The following is a 16,633-nucleotide window of genomic DNA, read 5'->3' as shown; positions in this document are numbered from 1 at the left end:
GTTTAACATGTATAAAATATTTTGCTTTGTGGAATGTAAAATTTGTGTTCTGTGAACCTCCTTAGCATATACTGTTAGTTAATTTGCATATTTTATTTACTGGTTTGGAGGCCACATCTTAGTGCTCAGTGTCCACACTTAGATCTGTGCCTCGGGGTCATGCCTGGTGGTGCTTGGGGGAACTTCTGCTGTGTTGAGATTCCCAGCAGTGTTCAGCTGCAAACACATGCTAGGCAAGTACCTTAACCTTTATATGATCTCTCCGGCCCTACTATTTATACTTCAGAAAAGAAGGGAGTAAATTCCTGCATTCCTATGTGCTACTTTGCTCAGGCAACAGCAATTAAATTGTGACTTATTAATTTGTTTTTGGTCTGTGACTCTGAGTTGTTCGCTTTCAGTCATTCAGTAACAGCTAACCTGATATGAGGCATAGCATTGAGGTCTTTATTGAGAGGTTTTGCAGATGAAGAGCCTGAAATTTTAGGGGCTATGTGTCTTGCTTAGGATGCCAGACCTGGGGAGAACAGATTTGAAATTCAGATGGTGTAAATACTACGCCCTTAACCATAGGCCCACACGACTACCGGGAATGTCAGACAATTCGGTCAACACATGAAAAATCTCACTTTCCAGCTATGCTTTCTTCCTCTTTCCTTTGTTTGCTGTTGTGATGACGGGGGGGGGGGGGTTGTCTATCAGGTTGTGGTGCTTACTAGCTGTCACAGATCTTAGTGGCAGTGCAACACTGTGGGCAAGGATGAGGGGAAAAGATCCCAGAGAGTGGAGCCACCAGAACTTGTTCTTGGCACGAGTGGACAGCACTAACATTTGAACTCAAGACAGGAAGGTGCTTTTCATCCCCAAGCCCCTAGTTCTGTCTAATTCAGATTTTAAAGGGGGCTGGAGCAATAGTACAGCAGGTAAGGTGCTTGCCTTGCACAGAGTTGACCCGGGTTTGATCCCCGGGCATCCCATATGACTCCCTGAATCCGAAAGGAGTAATCCCTGAACACAAAGCCAGAAGTAAGTCCTGAACACAGCTATGTGTGGTCCCCTCCCCCACAAAAAGGAGCCCTGTGCTGTGGCTCATAGACTCCTCACAGACAGATAGGCAGACAAGCTGAGCTGAGGAAGGGAGTGGGTCATAGGGAGTGGTAGGGGTTCTAGTCAACTGGAGAAGACTCAATCTTTGTCCAGGATAGCTGTTATTCTGCCACTGTTCTATGTGAAAAAGCAGACCCAAAATTACCCTACAGAAATCTTTATTTATATGTTGATATGGAGGCTACAGCTGGCAGTATGTGCATATGGGGGGGCAGTATTCCTGGTATGGTACTTGGGGGACCATGCAGTGCCAGAGAGTGAACTCGGGGCTGTCACAGGCAAAGGGTGTGCTCAGCCTTTTGAGCCATCCCCTCACCCACCCTCGAAATCTTTATTTTTCTAATGGGTAAATTTATTTATTTGGAGGATGCCACGGATCTAACTCAGGGCCTCCCACATGGTAGGCATAAGCTCTACCAATAAACTACCTCTCCAGCCTCTATGGGGGAAATCTTTTGCTTTAAATGGTGGGATGGGGGGCTTGGGGGGTGGGGGGAAGATTTACTGTTGTTCTTGGTGGTGGAATATGTGCACTGGTGAAGGGATGGGTGTTCGAGCATTGTGTAACTGAGACTTAAGCCTGAAAGCTTTGTAACTTTCCACATGGTGATTCAATAAAAAATAAATAAAATAAAATAAACAAAACAAAAAAATTCTTTTAGCCAGACCCAGCTGTGTGGCTCAATAGTACAGCCCATGCACTGCATGTGTGATGTTCTGTGTTTGATCCCTGGCATCGCAGTAACATTTTTGTCTCCTGAGCCAGACAGACTCTATCTGTGGGCCACAATCAGCCCTGAGTGATATCAGTCTTGATCTGCAGCTCAGCGGCAGCCTGGGCACTAAGACTCTATTTCCTGTAGTAGTTTTCTTCTTGCTTTGAATTATTGCTCCTCCATCAGTTTAATGTGTTAAGCACATTTCAAAGCCAGACAGACACTAGACTCCCCGGCACGGGATGCAAACCGCTCTTGCAGGAGTCCAGCATCAAAGACCACAAGGAACACCACTGTTTCTTAAAGAGCGGTGCATGTCCCACTTGCACACGCATATTTTTATAGGCACGCAAATCACCCAGGACAGACTACTAGAGCATAGGTGCGGTTTCTGCACGTCTGGGAAGACCCCTGAAGACTGTATCCTCCAATCAGCTCCCCGCTGATGTGGATGCATCTGTCCGGGGACCACAACTTGATTAGGAAGTACCTGAACTAAAGAATTTCTGGTTTTCGGTCTGAGAAAGTTCCTAAGCTGCAGCCTTCCAGTCAGAGGGGCCTCCGTACCTGCTTTTGGCATCCCAGAGGTGAGTAAGGTCCTCTAGCCTCGGACCCCACCACCACCACCACTACCACCACCACCACGCCTAATCTCCTGCCACATTCCTCTCCACATCCTAATTTATCTAGAGGTTTAGTCTAGCTGAGATCACTCATAAAGAATTTTATCTTCGTCTTTGTTCTGAGCTGGCACCCAGCAGGCCGCCTCTCCTGCTCATCACCCCTTTCCTGTCTGGAGTGCGTATCTCTATCTAAGGAATTTCTGTCTGCGTCCCTCTGTGTCTCCACGCTGTGGTGTCCAGACTGCCAGAGCTCCTATGGGCAGCCAGCTAAGAGTGAGCAGGAACTGTGGGGTGGGACTCACCTGGAGGAGCCCTAGATAGACTCCACCTAACACTAGTCTTTACACAAGATGCCCCTCTGTGCTTCCATGCCACACCTGTAGATCAGGAGTGTGACCTGGGCTCAGTGAATGTCAGGAAGCTGGAGCCAGTCGCTTTAGGGGGCCCTTCCCATCCCCAATTCCCTTTCTAAGAGGCAAATTGACTGATTGACTTTAAGAATCCCAGGTGGTACAAAGGAATGAAATTGGTCCACTATCTCATGTGCAATAGTTAACTAAAAAAATGCGGGGCAAGAGAGATAGTGGAGGGGCTAAGATGTTTGCCTTACGTGCAGCTGACCCTGGTTTGATCCCTGAGCACAGAGGCAGAAATAAGCCGGAAGCACTCTCTTATATGCTCCCAACCCTCCAAACACCAAGCCACCCTGAAAAAGTGTTAACTCAAAGCGGATCAAAGACTTAAAATCATAAACACATGGAAGACACAAAACATAGCAAACTACCCTGTAATGATACTCACCTCAGTGGTATCTATGGAAATTCAATGGCAAGAAAAACAAAAGTGAAAATAGACAAATGAGATTATTTCAAACTAAACTTTCTGCATTGGGAAAGTTTAACTATCATTAAAACAAAAAACAGGGGCTGGATTGATAGCTCAGCGGGTAGGGTGTTTGCCTTGCACTAGGCCAACCCGGGTTCGATTCCCAGCATCCCATATGGTCCCCTGAGCACCGCCAGGAGTAATTCCTGAGTGCAGAGCCCAGGAGTAACCCCTGTGCATCGCCAGGTGTGACCCCAAAAAAAGCAATAAATAAATAAATAAAACAATCTAGTAAATTGCAGAAAATATTTGCATACCAGTCATAGACACGGTTAATATCAAAGACAATGTAAAGTGCTTAAAAACTCAGCAACAACAAAAATTCCATCAAAAAACATGGAGAAGAGTTGAAAAGACTTTCATACATAGGATCTTCAGGTTTGATCCCTGACATTGCCAGGAATCACTCCCCTCCCAATGCCCCTACCCCCCCAAAAATCAAAAAGCTTAAAACCACTTATTTTCTGGGAAATGTAAATTAAAACAATGGGATATCACCTCACACTGCTGAGAATGGTCCAAATCAAAAATACCCAGAAATGACAAGTGCTAGAGGGAATGTAGAAGAAAAAACTCATTTACCATTGGTGGGAATTAAACTGGTTCAACTTTAGTGGACATCATGATGGAGCTATCTCAAGGAGTTAAAAATGGACCTACCGGGGGCTGGAGCAATAGCACAGCGGGTAGGGCGTTTGCCTTGCATGCGGCCAACCCGGGTTTGAATCCCAGCATCCCATATGGTCCCCTGAGCACTGCCAGGAGTAATTCCTGAGTGTAGAACCAGGAGTAACCCCTATGCATCGCCGGGTGTGACCCAAAAAGCAAATAAAAAAAAAAGGACCTACCATATGATTCAGCAATTCCACTCCTAGTCTACTATCCCAAGAACACAAAACACTAACTCAAAAAGATACATGCACAGACACCTCAGTTCACTGAAGCACTGTTTACAATCACCAAGATCTGAACCCAACCCAAGTACACAACAATTGATGAGTGGGTGAAAAAAACATGTGGTTGGGGCTGGAGAGGTAGTACAGGAGGTGAGACATTTGCCTTGCCTGTGGCTGTGTTGGCCAGGACCCTGGCTCAGATCCCTGATCCCTGGCAGCACAAATGTTTTCCTGCTCACAGCCAGGGGTCACTCCTGAGCACAGAGCCAGGAATGCACCACTGGCTATGGCTTAAAATGCTAAAACACAACAAAAAAGTGGTATATATGCATAATGGCATAGTCCTCACCTATTCTGAGAGGTAAAACCTTCCCTTTTGTCACAGCATTGATAGAGGTGGAGAGGATCCTGCAAAGTGAGATTGCAGGGAGGGAGAAAGAGAAACACTGGTGATATCACTCTAGCTGGGATGTAAAATAACAAAGCAAGGGAACAATGTCCAACACAAGAGCCAGCCCTGAGGCTAGCCAGAGTCGCCAGGCTTCCAGGGGCCAGTGGGCAGAATGGGTCGATTTGACTGTGAAGGAATGCGGTACTCTGGTAGTGGATGTGGTTGTAACACGCATCCCTAAAATTACTTTTTTTTTTCTTAGCTTTTTGGGTCATACCTGGCGATGCACAGGGGTTACTCCTGGCTCTGCACTCAGGAATTACTCCTGGTGGTGCTCAGGGGACCATATGGGATGCTGGGATTCGAACCAGGGTCGGACGCATGCAAGGCAAACGCCCTACCCGCTGTGCTATCGGTCCAGCCCCCCTAAAATTACTTTATGCTCTTAATACTTCTGTAAACAAATGTTGCCTCAAAAAAAAAATACCAAATAGCGGAGGAGGCCAGGCAAGCACCAGGACCCTCATTCAGTGGAACCTTTAATGTGCTGGGGCTGTTGTCTTGAAACTTAGTTATTTGTCTTGGAGTTTGTGTTTTGCAAGTGACCTGGGAGGCCCTGAGGAGTGTGGGCCAGCACTTAGCATCTGAGCTGTCCCATGAGAACGCTGGGTCCTGTACTCTCCTGCCACAGAGATTCGTGGCCACCCCCTTGACATCTCTCCTGGCCCCCCTCCCTCCTCTGCCCACCTGCATCTGTGTGGCTGGGGTAGCAGTTCCCACCCAGCAGAGTCTTGAGTGCAGCCTCGTGGACAGGGGCACAGGATGGACACCTGAGAGAAGATGGATCTTATCCTAGAATGCTGTCTAGCCTACCGCACTGGATACCATTGCTGGGGCCCTTGGAGCTGCAGACACGGGCAGATGCTTCAGACCTGCTTCTCAGGCAGCACCCCAAACCTCTGGAATCAGAAGCTTGGTCAGGGTTTCAGCAAGCCCTCCGGGACTGGAGCAATAGTCCAGTGGGCTGGATTCCTAGCACCCCATATGGTCGCTTGAGTCCCGCCAGGAGTGACCTCTGAGCACAGAGCCAGGAGTAAAGTCCTGAGCACTGCCAGGTGTGGCCAATTACCATCCCCTACCTTTCCACCCAAAACCCAAACAACAACAACAACAATAAAAGCAAAACATCACAAAACACAAACCAAAAACCATTCCTCATCAAGCCCTCCGGGGGAATCTGAAGCACCAGGGTGTTTAGAACTGCTACAGGGGAGCTAGGCAGTCTCTTGCGCCTGCGCCTGGCTGTCTTCACCGGGGCCGCTCGGAGCGGGCTGGGTTGAGCTTCCCTTCCTGCCCCGAGCAGAGCCCCAGCAGCCAAAGACCTCCAGAACCCAGCTACAGCCATGCTCAAGGCCCCTCTCCAGATGTTTGGACGAACCTCACGCATAAAGGAATCGGCAGAGGAACCCAGGTGTGCGGGACCCGGGGCTGAGATCTCCAAGCCTGCTTGGATCGGGACTGGGCCTCTTCCACCCAGCTCCCCCACTTTCCAGTAGCTAGGCAGTCACACCCAGAAACTGACCCCGGCACCATGTAATCCCATCACTGGCCAACATACAGAGACTATAACACCAAGCTCCCGGGTGACATCTTAAAGCCTAGTTCTCCCTCTCAGAGAACCTGGCAAGCTACCGAGAGTTTTCTGCCCGCATGGGAGAGCCTGGCAAGTTCCTCATGGCGAATTCATATGCCAAAGCCAGTAACACTGATGGGTCTCATTCCCCTGACCCTGAAAGAGCCTCCAATGCACTGTTGGGAAGGATGAGTAAAGAGAGGCTGCTAAAATCTCAGGGCTCAGATGAATGGAGATGTTACTGAGACTGCCTGAGAAAATCAACGATCAACGGGATGATGATGATGATGATGATGATGATGATGACAACGACGACAACAGGAGAGCTAGGGTTTGCTTTCTTTTAAAACCCCAGACTATAGGAATTTGACATCTTACTTGAAGCTTCCTTGGAGGGCAGGTCAAGGAGCTGAAGGAGAGAGGAGAGCTCAGGGGCTTAGAACACATGCCCAGCCAGAGTGTGGTCGAGGGATCTACCCCTTGGACTACCCTGTGTGCCAAACAGGATCCTGGCGGCTCTGCAGCCTGCCACCCCCAGGGAGATCATCAGTGTCTGGCTGTACTTCCTGCCCTCTCTCCCTCCCTCCCTCCCTCCCTCCATCCCTCCCTCCCTCCCTCCTTTCTTCGCTCCCTCTCTCCTGGTTCTGCATTCAGGGCTTGCAAGGCAAGTGTCCTACCCACTGCACTATCACTCGGCCCCTTCTATTAGCAGATGATGAAAATGAGAACCAGAGTACTGACCTAAGTTCTCGCAGTCATTAAATGGCAGAGCTAAAACTGTGACTCTAAGTCTACCTGACTCCAAAGCTCAGGTATTTCTCTGCTTGTTCTCACTCCATCTCTCATATGTAAAGTACCGCTCCCCCACCCCAGCTTATTGATTCTGTGGGGCAGTGCATGGCTCGTCACTCATCCTTGCATGTGCTACGTGGCAGCATGGAGCCCCCTGATGCAGCAGGCTGCTGAGTGGCACTCCTGGAAGTGTTCCTAGCGGTTACTCATTTCACTGCACATGTGGCTCTGGTGATGTTTCTCTTGAATGGTGCTGCTCTAGCAGATGGTTTCAGCTGAAGGAATGGACCGTGTGCTCCTTTTCAAGGGCCTTTATTCCCAGCTTCCTGCACCTGGTTCTGTGTTTATTTCAGAGCAATGAGGTTGAGGCAGGAGGGAGAAGACCTCCATGCAGAGAAGTACAAGCAAACTGCTCTCTGACTTGCTGATTCTCCTCTTAGGATGGAGGAACACTTGTGAACTTCCCATCTAATGTGATTTCCGTCATTACCCATCATCTGGCGCTCTGCAGACTAACTCTTTGGGGCTCTGTGAGGTCAGGCTGATATTGGACTGGCTGGTACCAGGTGCCTCAGTAGACGGAGATCTCCATCCGGCCCAGCAGGCGGCTAATGAGATGAGCAATGCTCTGTGGATGTCAGGAGGTCGTATCCATCTACTTCTGAGGGGTAATCTGAGCGCTAACTTTGCTTCATAGTCTCCTATCTGTTCCAAGCTGCAGGCCGATAAGGAGAGGCAGCTGCAATTTGAATGTCCAAGGGTGGCTTTTTAGTGACCAGTGCGGACAAGAGAAATCACTGGAAAGGATCTACTCTCTCTGGGCAAGTCTGGTTAAGGAATGCCAACGCGTGCCACCCTAGTAGGACAGGTGGATGCCTCGGAGGTGTCTGATCTTGCAGGCGGTAAAGCAAGGACCCAGAGGAGAGGGAGAAACCTGAGTGGCTCGCCCTGGTAATGGGGCAAGTTCTACTCAGATAGGCTCTAAAGGCAGAGCTGGTGTGCGGGCCCGGGCTCCCAGCTGAGAGGTTACAGCTGCACAGAAAGAATCCGAGCTCAGCTCTACGTGGCCAGGCTTCTGAGCTCCCCCCTGCTGCAGCTCTGGCAAGGCAACTGCTGGGCTTCTTCCCGTGGCCATGGGGCCTCCTCTGCGGACTGTGGCCAGGACTCAGCAAAAATGGTGGCCAAGACGCAGTTCAGTCTCTTCATCAGCCCCACCCTGCCACTGCCCCAAGGGCTGTTCCTTCCTGTTCCTTCTTCCTTTCTTCCTTTTTTTTTTTTTTCTTTTTGGGTCACACCTGGCTATGCACAGGGGTTACTCCTGGCTCTGCACTCAGGAATTACCCCTGGAGGTGCTCAGGGGACCATATGGGATGCTGGGATTCGAACCCAGGTCGGCCACGTGCAAGGCAAACGCCCTACCCACTGTGCTATCGCTCCAGCCCTCTTCCTTTTTTTTTTTTTCCTTTTAAATTTTGGGTTTGGGGTCATACCCAACTATGCTCAGGGATCACTCCTGGCCAGGCACACGCAACCATGGATGGTGACAAGGACTGAACCTGACTTGGCTGTGTGAAAGGCAAGTGCCCTGCTTGCTGGACTATCTCTCCAGCTCCCGCCCTAGTGCTCTTGGGTTTGAGTTTGAGCCATCCCGCCCATTAGCTGAAAACACATAATGGCTCAGGACCAAGGCCCTCAGGGGAACATGGGAGGGGGGCATGTGACCTGGCCCCGCCCACCTTTACCTCTTGTTCCTCTGCCCCCCAAGTCTCTCGAGAAGCTACTTCCTTAGCCATCCCCCACTTCTCTGTGAACCCCAGCCCTGCTCCTGACCCTTTTTCTGGATGTCCTTCTCCTGGGTGTCCAGGTGGGTAACTTTCACTTTTCCGTCAAGGCAAAGCTTGAATGAAATCCTCCCTAATCCACCAGCCTGCTGGCCTGGGGACACCCCCAGCCAAGTGCTTATCACCCAGCACCAAGACTGTTTATTCCGAAGGACTGTCTAAGCCTTAACCCCATTGTTATAACGAGATAAACAGTTGGAGAGATTGCAGGGCGGGTGGAAGAATAGAGAAACGTCGGGCACTGCCTATGAGTCAGATGCCGGACCTCGATGCCTCCTTCCCAAACACACAGGAACACATTTGGCTCCATTAGCCCATTTTCTTTTCCTTTTCCATATTTTTGCGGGGAAGGCGTTTCCCTTGCACATGGCTGACCCAGGTTCAATGCCTCCATCCCTCTTGGAGAGCCCGGCAAGCTACCAAGAGTATCCCGCCCGCACAGCAGAGCCTGGCAAGCTACCCATGGCGTATTCAATATGCCAAAAACAGTAAGAACAAGTCTCACAATGGAGACGTCACTGGTGTCCACTTGAGCAAATTGATGAACAATGGGATGACAGTGCTACAGTGCTATTTTTGTGGGGGAGAGTGGGGCCTTGGGCCATACCGTGGTGCTGAGGACTTCCCATAGATCTGTCCTTGGCAGGGGCAGGAGAGGGGGCAGAGGGTGGGGGAGAGGGGGCGTGTTATTAATTCCAGCAGGGGGTGATCTATGAGGTGCTGAGAATTGCTCCAGGGTTGGGGGGTTGGGCAGTATGTGGCAAGTGCCTTAACCCTGCTACTATCTCTCTGACCCTACATTATCCCCATTTTTAAGCCATGAGGCCAAGGAAAAGAGGCCTGCAGAGACTTTTCCCAAAGCATGACCGTACTGGTGGCAGTTGGGCGGGGCTCCTGTAAAGTTCCGTCCGGACTCTGCCCTGAGGCTGGGGTAGGGCAGAAAGCGGATGCGGGCGGGAGAGGGGCCTATAGCAGGCTCTCCCACGCTGCTGGCCCGCGCCTTGCTTTCTGCCTGCAGACACCAGCCTGCCCCACAGAGCCGCCGCGTGCTCGGGTCCACTGACTCACCCTGATTCCCAGAGCACCATCCTCAGACGCCAGCCCCCAGTTGCAGCTTGGAAACCTGAGGCCTTGACGAGCCTAGACGACACCCCTGGCCAGGCTGCTGACCGTAGAAGGTTTGGGGAGGGAGAAGTGGATCCTGTCCCACTTCTGTTTGCTCACCTGCCCTGCAGTGGACACACTGGGCTCTTGCACAGCCAGGAAAGAGCCCTCGGAAGTCACTCCATGCCCACCTTGAGCGGTTCCAAGGGAGGACCTAGCAAACTTTGCAGTGCTCTGCGGGCTTAGGCCAGTAGTGCGGAACTTTTAGGGGTGAGGGGCTCACTTAAAGGGGACTGCTGCCTGCCAACTCCTTTTCCCTCCTGAAGGCCTGCAAGTTCTTTTGGGGGTTCCTGGTTCCTGCTGCAAGACCTGAGAAGCAGCCCAGTCTTGGCAAGGAGGGAGCACTGTCTAAGGAGTCACCCTGACCCAGGAGGAAGCCACCAGCACTGGGGGTGCCTGTGGGGTTCCACCCACCAGCACAGCCAACCTTCTCTGCTCTCGGCTCAGGACCCAGGCACCCTTGCCCTGCCCTGCTTTCTGGTGATGAAATCTTAGTGCTCCCACAGCCTCTGGCAACCCCTACCCCATTCCAGTTCCCCCAAACTGGCTGTCTGCAGTCTGGGATATAGACAGTGAAGAATTATAAGGCAGATGAACTGGCAAAATGCAACTGAACTCCTAGACTGAATGACAACTCTGGAGCTGACCAGAGTGTGTGGGGAAAATGGATAAAGGGTCTCTAGGTGTGGGGCGTGGCTGCGGACGAGTCTTATACATGGATAGCGATAGAGAGCTAACTCCCCGTTTATTTGTTGTACTACTACAAGCCAATGATTAAATCACTGAAAGGAGAGGGGAGGGAGGGATGGAGGAGGGAGTGAAGGGGGAAGGAAAGCAAGGAGGAAAAAAGGGAGGGGAGAAAAGAAGGAAAAGGATGAAAGAAGGAGGGAGGGAGGAGAGAAGGTGGAGGAGGCTAAAAGGAGCATCAGTCAGGGGCTGACCACTCCAAGGGTTGGGACTGGGCAGTTGGGCTCGTCAGGCAACTGCCCAGGTGGGAGAAACGCCCCTGATAGAAGGGGACCCTGGGCTTTTGAGTCCGAACCCCTTTCCCAGAACCAGCCTCATAGTGTGGGTCTTAGGGGTTGGGAGAGCAGGGCTGTGGGGCTAGAGGGGTGGGGGACCGCAGAGAGAGAGGGGAGCACGGGAGTGTGTGCATGGTCTGACCACTAGATGGCGCTCACAGAATAACCTTTCCCCCAGCATTCAACAATCTAGGTGCAAAATTATGCATTTCAAAACAATGGTGCAAGTGCATGAAGAAAGCCGTGGTTTAAAATTCATACACTTGAGGGCCACAGCAGGTAGGGCACTTGCCTTGCACGAGGCTGACCTGGATTTCATCCGTCATGCCCCACCCATAGAGTCCCTAGAGCCCCACCAGGCATAAAATCCTGAGTGCAGCAAAGTCAGAAGTAATCTCTGAGCACCACTGGGTGTGGCCTCCACGCCAAAACAAAACAAACACTTAATGCGCTTTAAATCATAATTAAAATTGGTCTTGTGCACGACCATTTTCAAGAGTTGACACACTTGGCACTTCTGGGGTACTCAGAAGTGTGGGAGAGCGTGTCCCCCTAATCCGACCTGTCCCCAAGTACCAACTGGCCCCTGCCCTCAGGCTCATGCAGGGCGGCACTACAGTTCCTCTGCCTTAGCGGGAGGTTTTGCTCATTGGGTGAGGCAGCTAATTGCCCTCCAAAGATGCCCACACTCTCATCACAGAACCCGAGAGCGTGTGAACTTGCAAACAGGGCTTCTTCCTCCCAGACTCCAAGAAACTGAAAGATACAGTGTCCACCATTGTGTCGCCAGTGCAGTGTCTCCCCCTCTGCTCCTTGAGGGCACAGACTCGAGATTCCAAATTCACGGTGCTGTGCACCCCGCCTTCCAGCTCTGACTGCTCTTCACTACACCCCGACCCCCCACACCCAGAGCCCCTGGCCTTTCTGCAGCGTTTCCCTCTGTACCCCAACACCCTCGTATCCGGAGGGCAGGTATCCTCTGCTTCCCCGTCTGCAGAGGTCAGAACCCCTGTCTCCTAGTCAGGCCAGCCTCTATTTCCCCCCTGCACCATGGGGTTCCTCGGTTGCTCCCTTCTCTTCTGCAAATGTGTGTTTAGTACCAAGATTCCAAAGGAGACGAATGAACTGCCCAAGTAGGGAACACCCAGAAGAAACAGAGGTGGGGTGGGGGGCTGAAGCCAGAGTTTTGCATAGAGGCAGGCAGCAGGAAGGGTCTCAGGTTTTTAGGATGGCCCCATAAAGGTGGGGCCTGGGTATGCTCAGTCCTACTCCCACTGGGGTGCTGCTTGCTGGCCTGAGCCTGGGCTGTCATGGCCACCCATTTCCCAGAAGGAAGTCGCGATGGGAAGGCACACTGCCAGGATGGGCTGCCTGCAGGGATGCTCTCGGGGTTCTACCCAGACACTGCGACCCCTGCTGCAGAGGCAACCCCGCTCCCACAGTCTCCAGAAGGGCCCACAGGACCTGAGCTCTGGCTGGGGAGTGGCACTGCAGATGCCCGCTCAGGCGCTGCACGCCCTGGCTGGCTCTGTTCTTTCTGCCACGTTTTCGGGAATGTTTTCTTGAAGAAGCGACTAGTGCCTGGTTTCAGTCTGCCTCTGGGGAGAGAAGGGGCTGGGAGAGGGCCGGAGTGATAGCACAGCGGGTAGGGCGTTTGCCTTGCACGTGGCCAACCCGGGTTCGATCCCCGGCATCCCATATGGTCCCCCAAGCACCGTCAGGAGTAATTCCTGAGTGCAAAGCCAGGAGTAACCCCTGAGCATCGCTGGGTGTGACCCAAAAAGCAAAAAAAAAAAAAAAAAAAAAAAAAAAAAAAAAAAAGAAGAGGCTAGGAGAAGCAGCCCCTGATGGCAGCACCCAGCCCTTCCGCGAAGACTCACCTGCAAGATACACCCACTGCACCCCACACTTTGGACTTGGGGGCTTAGAACTGCAACTCTCGGTTGGCTGCTAACATGACTGTGCTTCCTTGGTTAAATGGGTTCCCTTCCTCCCTGCCTCCCCTCCCTCACCTGCCCCCCCCCCACTGCACACACACAGAGTAAGAGTGAGAGAGAGAGAGAGAGAGAGACAGAGAGAGAGAGAGAGAGAGAGAGAGAGATCGATCCTATTTTGGAATTCATGCTGATGTTGATTTAAATGCTCTGAATCTAACTTAGCTTCTCTCTGGGTTTATTTGCATCGGACCTCACTGTGATATGTGGACCTCCACGTTGATTGGGTTCTTCTCTGGTGCTCCCTGTGAATCAACCATCCATAGATTCCAGAAAGCTGACCTTGACAGTTGATGATATTTTCTAACTTTCCCCCAACTTCCTTTCTTTTTCCTTATTAGTGAATCACCATGAGGATACAGTAACAGATTTACATATTTTCGTGCTTGTGTTTTAGTCATATAATGCTCGAGTACCCATCCCTCCACCAGTGCCCATTCTCCACCACAGATGATCCCAGTATCCCTCCAAACACTCCACTCCATACCCCCACCCCACCCTGCCTCTGTGGCAGGGCATTCCCTTTTGTTCTCTCTCTCCCTTTGGGTGTTGTGGTTTGCAACAGAGTTATTGAGGAGCTATTGTGTTCAGTCTATAGTGTACTTTCAGCACACATCTCCCATCCCGAGTGGGTCCTCCAACCACACTCTACTTAGTGTTCTCTTCTCTATCTGAGCTGCCTTTTCCCCCAGCATGTGAGGCCAGCTTCCAAGCCGTGAAGCAAACCTCCTGGTACTTATCTCTATTATTCTTGGGTGTTAGTCTCCCATTCTGTTATTTTATATTCCACAGATGAGTACAATCTTTCTATGTCTGTCATACCACCTCACACCACAGAGACTGGCACACATCCAAAAGAACAAAAGCAACCGCTGTTGGCATGGATGTGGAGAGAAAGGGATCCTTCTACACTGTTGGTGGGAATGCCGACTGGTTCAGCCCTTTTGGTAAACAATATGGACGCTTCTCAAAAAATTAGAAATTGAGCTCCCAGTTGACCCAGCAATACCACTTCTGGGAATATATTCCAAAGAGGCAAAAAAAGTATAGTTGGAATGACCTCTGCACTTGTTATGTTCATTGCAGCACTGTTTACAATAGCCAGAATCTGGAAAAAAACCCGAGTGCCCAAGAACAGATGATTGGTTAAAGAAACTTTGGTACATCTATACAATGGAATATTATGCAGCTGTTAGAAAAGATTAAGTCATCAACTTTGCATATAAGTGGATCAACATGAAAAGTATCATGCTAAGTGAAATGAGTCAGAAAGAGAGAGACAGACATAGAAAGATCCCCCAACTTTCAATCGCCTTGAGGTCTGGTCACGTTCGAGCTGTGCTTGGAGACCAGGCTGTGGCTGTTGTGGAACAGACCATGAAACACGCCTCCCTTCCCAGACAGGGGGATGGGAACACTGCTGTGGGGGGGTGGGTACTGAGTCAGAGCCGCCATGTGCTCACACTTACCAGGGCTGATCTCGAACAGGTGCTTCCCTGGGTCCTCGGGGCCAGGAACAAGCTCGGTCACTTGGGTCCCTTGTAGAGAAATAAATCCCTGGAATGGATGAAAACACATGCGTGAGAGGGGCAGGAAAAGCCTCTTTTGGTCCAGACTCCTGGGGCGATACTAGTGCTGGGTGGGCACCAGTGCTTCGGCCCCTACAGCTGAGACCAGGTCCAGTGGAAGCCCTGGCTGGGGCTGCTGGCTGCCAGGAGCTCTGCCCACAAGCAGTGCCAGGACCCCCTGGGGCTATCATCCCTCCTGGAGGTGCCGGCGGGACTGGGCAGACACCTCCTAGCATTCAGGTGCTCCCTGGTACAAAGCTGCTTTTCTGGGGCAGGAGTGTGGGAGCGTCTGTGGAGAAGACTGACAAACAGGTGCCCGGGGCTGGCCTTCTCTCTATAACTGTCCTGAGGGGGCCTGAGGGGAAGGAGGGACTCATCTGTGGGAGTGGTCTTCTAGCCCATCTGAGATGGGGGAAATCTGTTTACTTGTTGTTGATGTTGTTGTTTTGGGGTCACACTCAGCCGTACTCAGGGGTTACTCTTGGCTTTGCGCCCAGGAAATACTCCTGGCAGTGCCAGAGAGACCATATAAGATGTCAGGGATCGAACCCGAGCTGGCAGCATGCAAGGCAAACACTCTACCTTGTGTAATATCACTCCAGCTCCTCTTTTTATTCCTTTAAAAACAACTGTTATGGGGGTGCAATCCAAGTGGTGTTCAGGGGTGACCAAATGGGACATGGGGTGTGAGGGCCACACCCAACATCACACTAGCTGGACATGTGCTCACCACTGAAAGCACATACCAGTCCTGAGGTTTCATCACTTTACCTGCTAAGTGGGAGGGAGTCCACTGCAGTGTGGGTGGTCTCCAGCGTGGGTCCTGCCATGCACAACCTATAACTGTGTATACATCAGGGGGAGTGGCTCACACCCTCACCTCTATTACTGGCATTTGGCAGTCAGGCTGAATGCTGCAGGCAGAGAATATGGGACATAGGGGCATGTGGGCTGAGTTTAATGGGTGTGTGACCTCCTGCAAAAGAACACAGGATATAGGGGCATGTGGCTGAGTTTCATAGGTGTGTGACCTCCTGCAAGAGAACACGGGATACAGGGTCATGTGGCTGAGTTTCATGGGTGTGTGACCTCCTACAAACAAACCGCTTAACTTCTCAGATCCTCACTTTTGCCCATCTGTACAATGGGTCAGTGCCTTTTTCTTCTCAGAGTCACCTGCACCGAGATGTCATATTTTAGATACCTTTAGGTGAGGGCTTCTTAAACATTCTTGCTAGTGGCCTCACTGGTTTCACCTGAGAAATTTTCATACAACCCTGGTTATATAGCTATATGTAAAAGGCCTACAAACATTTTTTTAAAATTAATTAATTAATTTTTTAATTAGTAAATCACCGTGAGGGTACAGTTACAGATTTATACATTTTTGTGCTAATGTTTCCCTCATACAAAGTTCAAGAACCCATCCCTTCACCAGTGCCCATTCTCCACCACAAATAAACCCAGCATCCCTCCCACCCTCTCCAATCCCATCTCTCCCCACCCCACCCTGTCACTGTGGCAGGGTATTCCCTTTTGTTATCTCTCTCCAATTAGGTGTTGTAGTTTGCAATAAAGGTGTTGAGTGGCCATTGTGTTCAGTCTCCAATCTACATTCAGCACGCATCACCCTTCCCCCGCATGGCCTCCAACCACATTTTACTTGGTGTTCCCTTCTCTATTCTGAGTTGCCCTCTCCCCAGAATGTGAGGCCAGCTTCCAAGTCATGGAGTCAACCTCCTGGTACTTATTTCTACTATTCTTGGGTGTTAGTCTCCTACTCTGTTATTCTATATTCCACAGATGAGTGCAATCTTTCTATGTCTGTCTCTCTCTTTCTGACTCATTTCACTTAGCATGATACTTTCCATGCTGATCTACTAATATGCAAAGTTCATGACCTCATTTTTTCTAACAGCTGCATAGAATTCCATCCTACAAACATTTTCTAACAGTAATTGATAAAGAAATTTATTTTATTTATTTATTTATTTATTTTGG

The 16,633-nt window shown here is 50.6% G+C and overlaps 1 protein-coding gene across 4 annotated transcripts in view; it reads right to left on the bottom strand.

Moving 5' to 3' along the window:
- ARHGAP22 (Rho GTPase activating protein 22) overlaps positions 1 to 16,633 on the bottom strand; it is a 209,245-nt gene that overhangs the window by 94,580 nt on the left and 98,032 nt on the right. For all 4 annotated transcript variants that reach the window (XM_055119221.1, XM_004607398.2, XM_055119222.1 and 1 more), the window contains one exon: positions 14,534 to 14,621. In XM_055119221.1, the coding sequence (XP_054975196.1) occupies positions 14,534 to 14,621 (88 nt within the window). The remainder of the gene's footprint in view (positions 1 to 14,533; positions 14,622 to 16,633) is intronic.

Source organism: Sorex araneus, chromosome 11 (assembly GCF_027595985.1).
Source record: "Sorex araneus isolate mSorAra2 chromosome 11, mSorAra2.pri, whole genome shotgun sequence".
Taxonomy (NCBI): Eukaryota; Metazoa; Chordata; class Mammalia; order Eulipotyphla; family Soricidae; genus Sorex; species Sorex araneus.
Note: the sequence above shows the minus strand (reverse complement) of the source record. Positions and strands in the feature narration are given on the sequence as shown.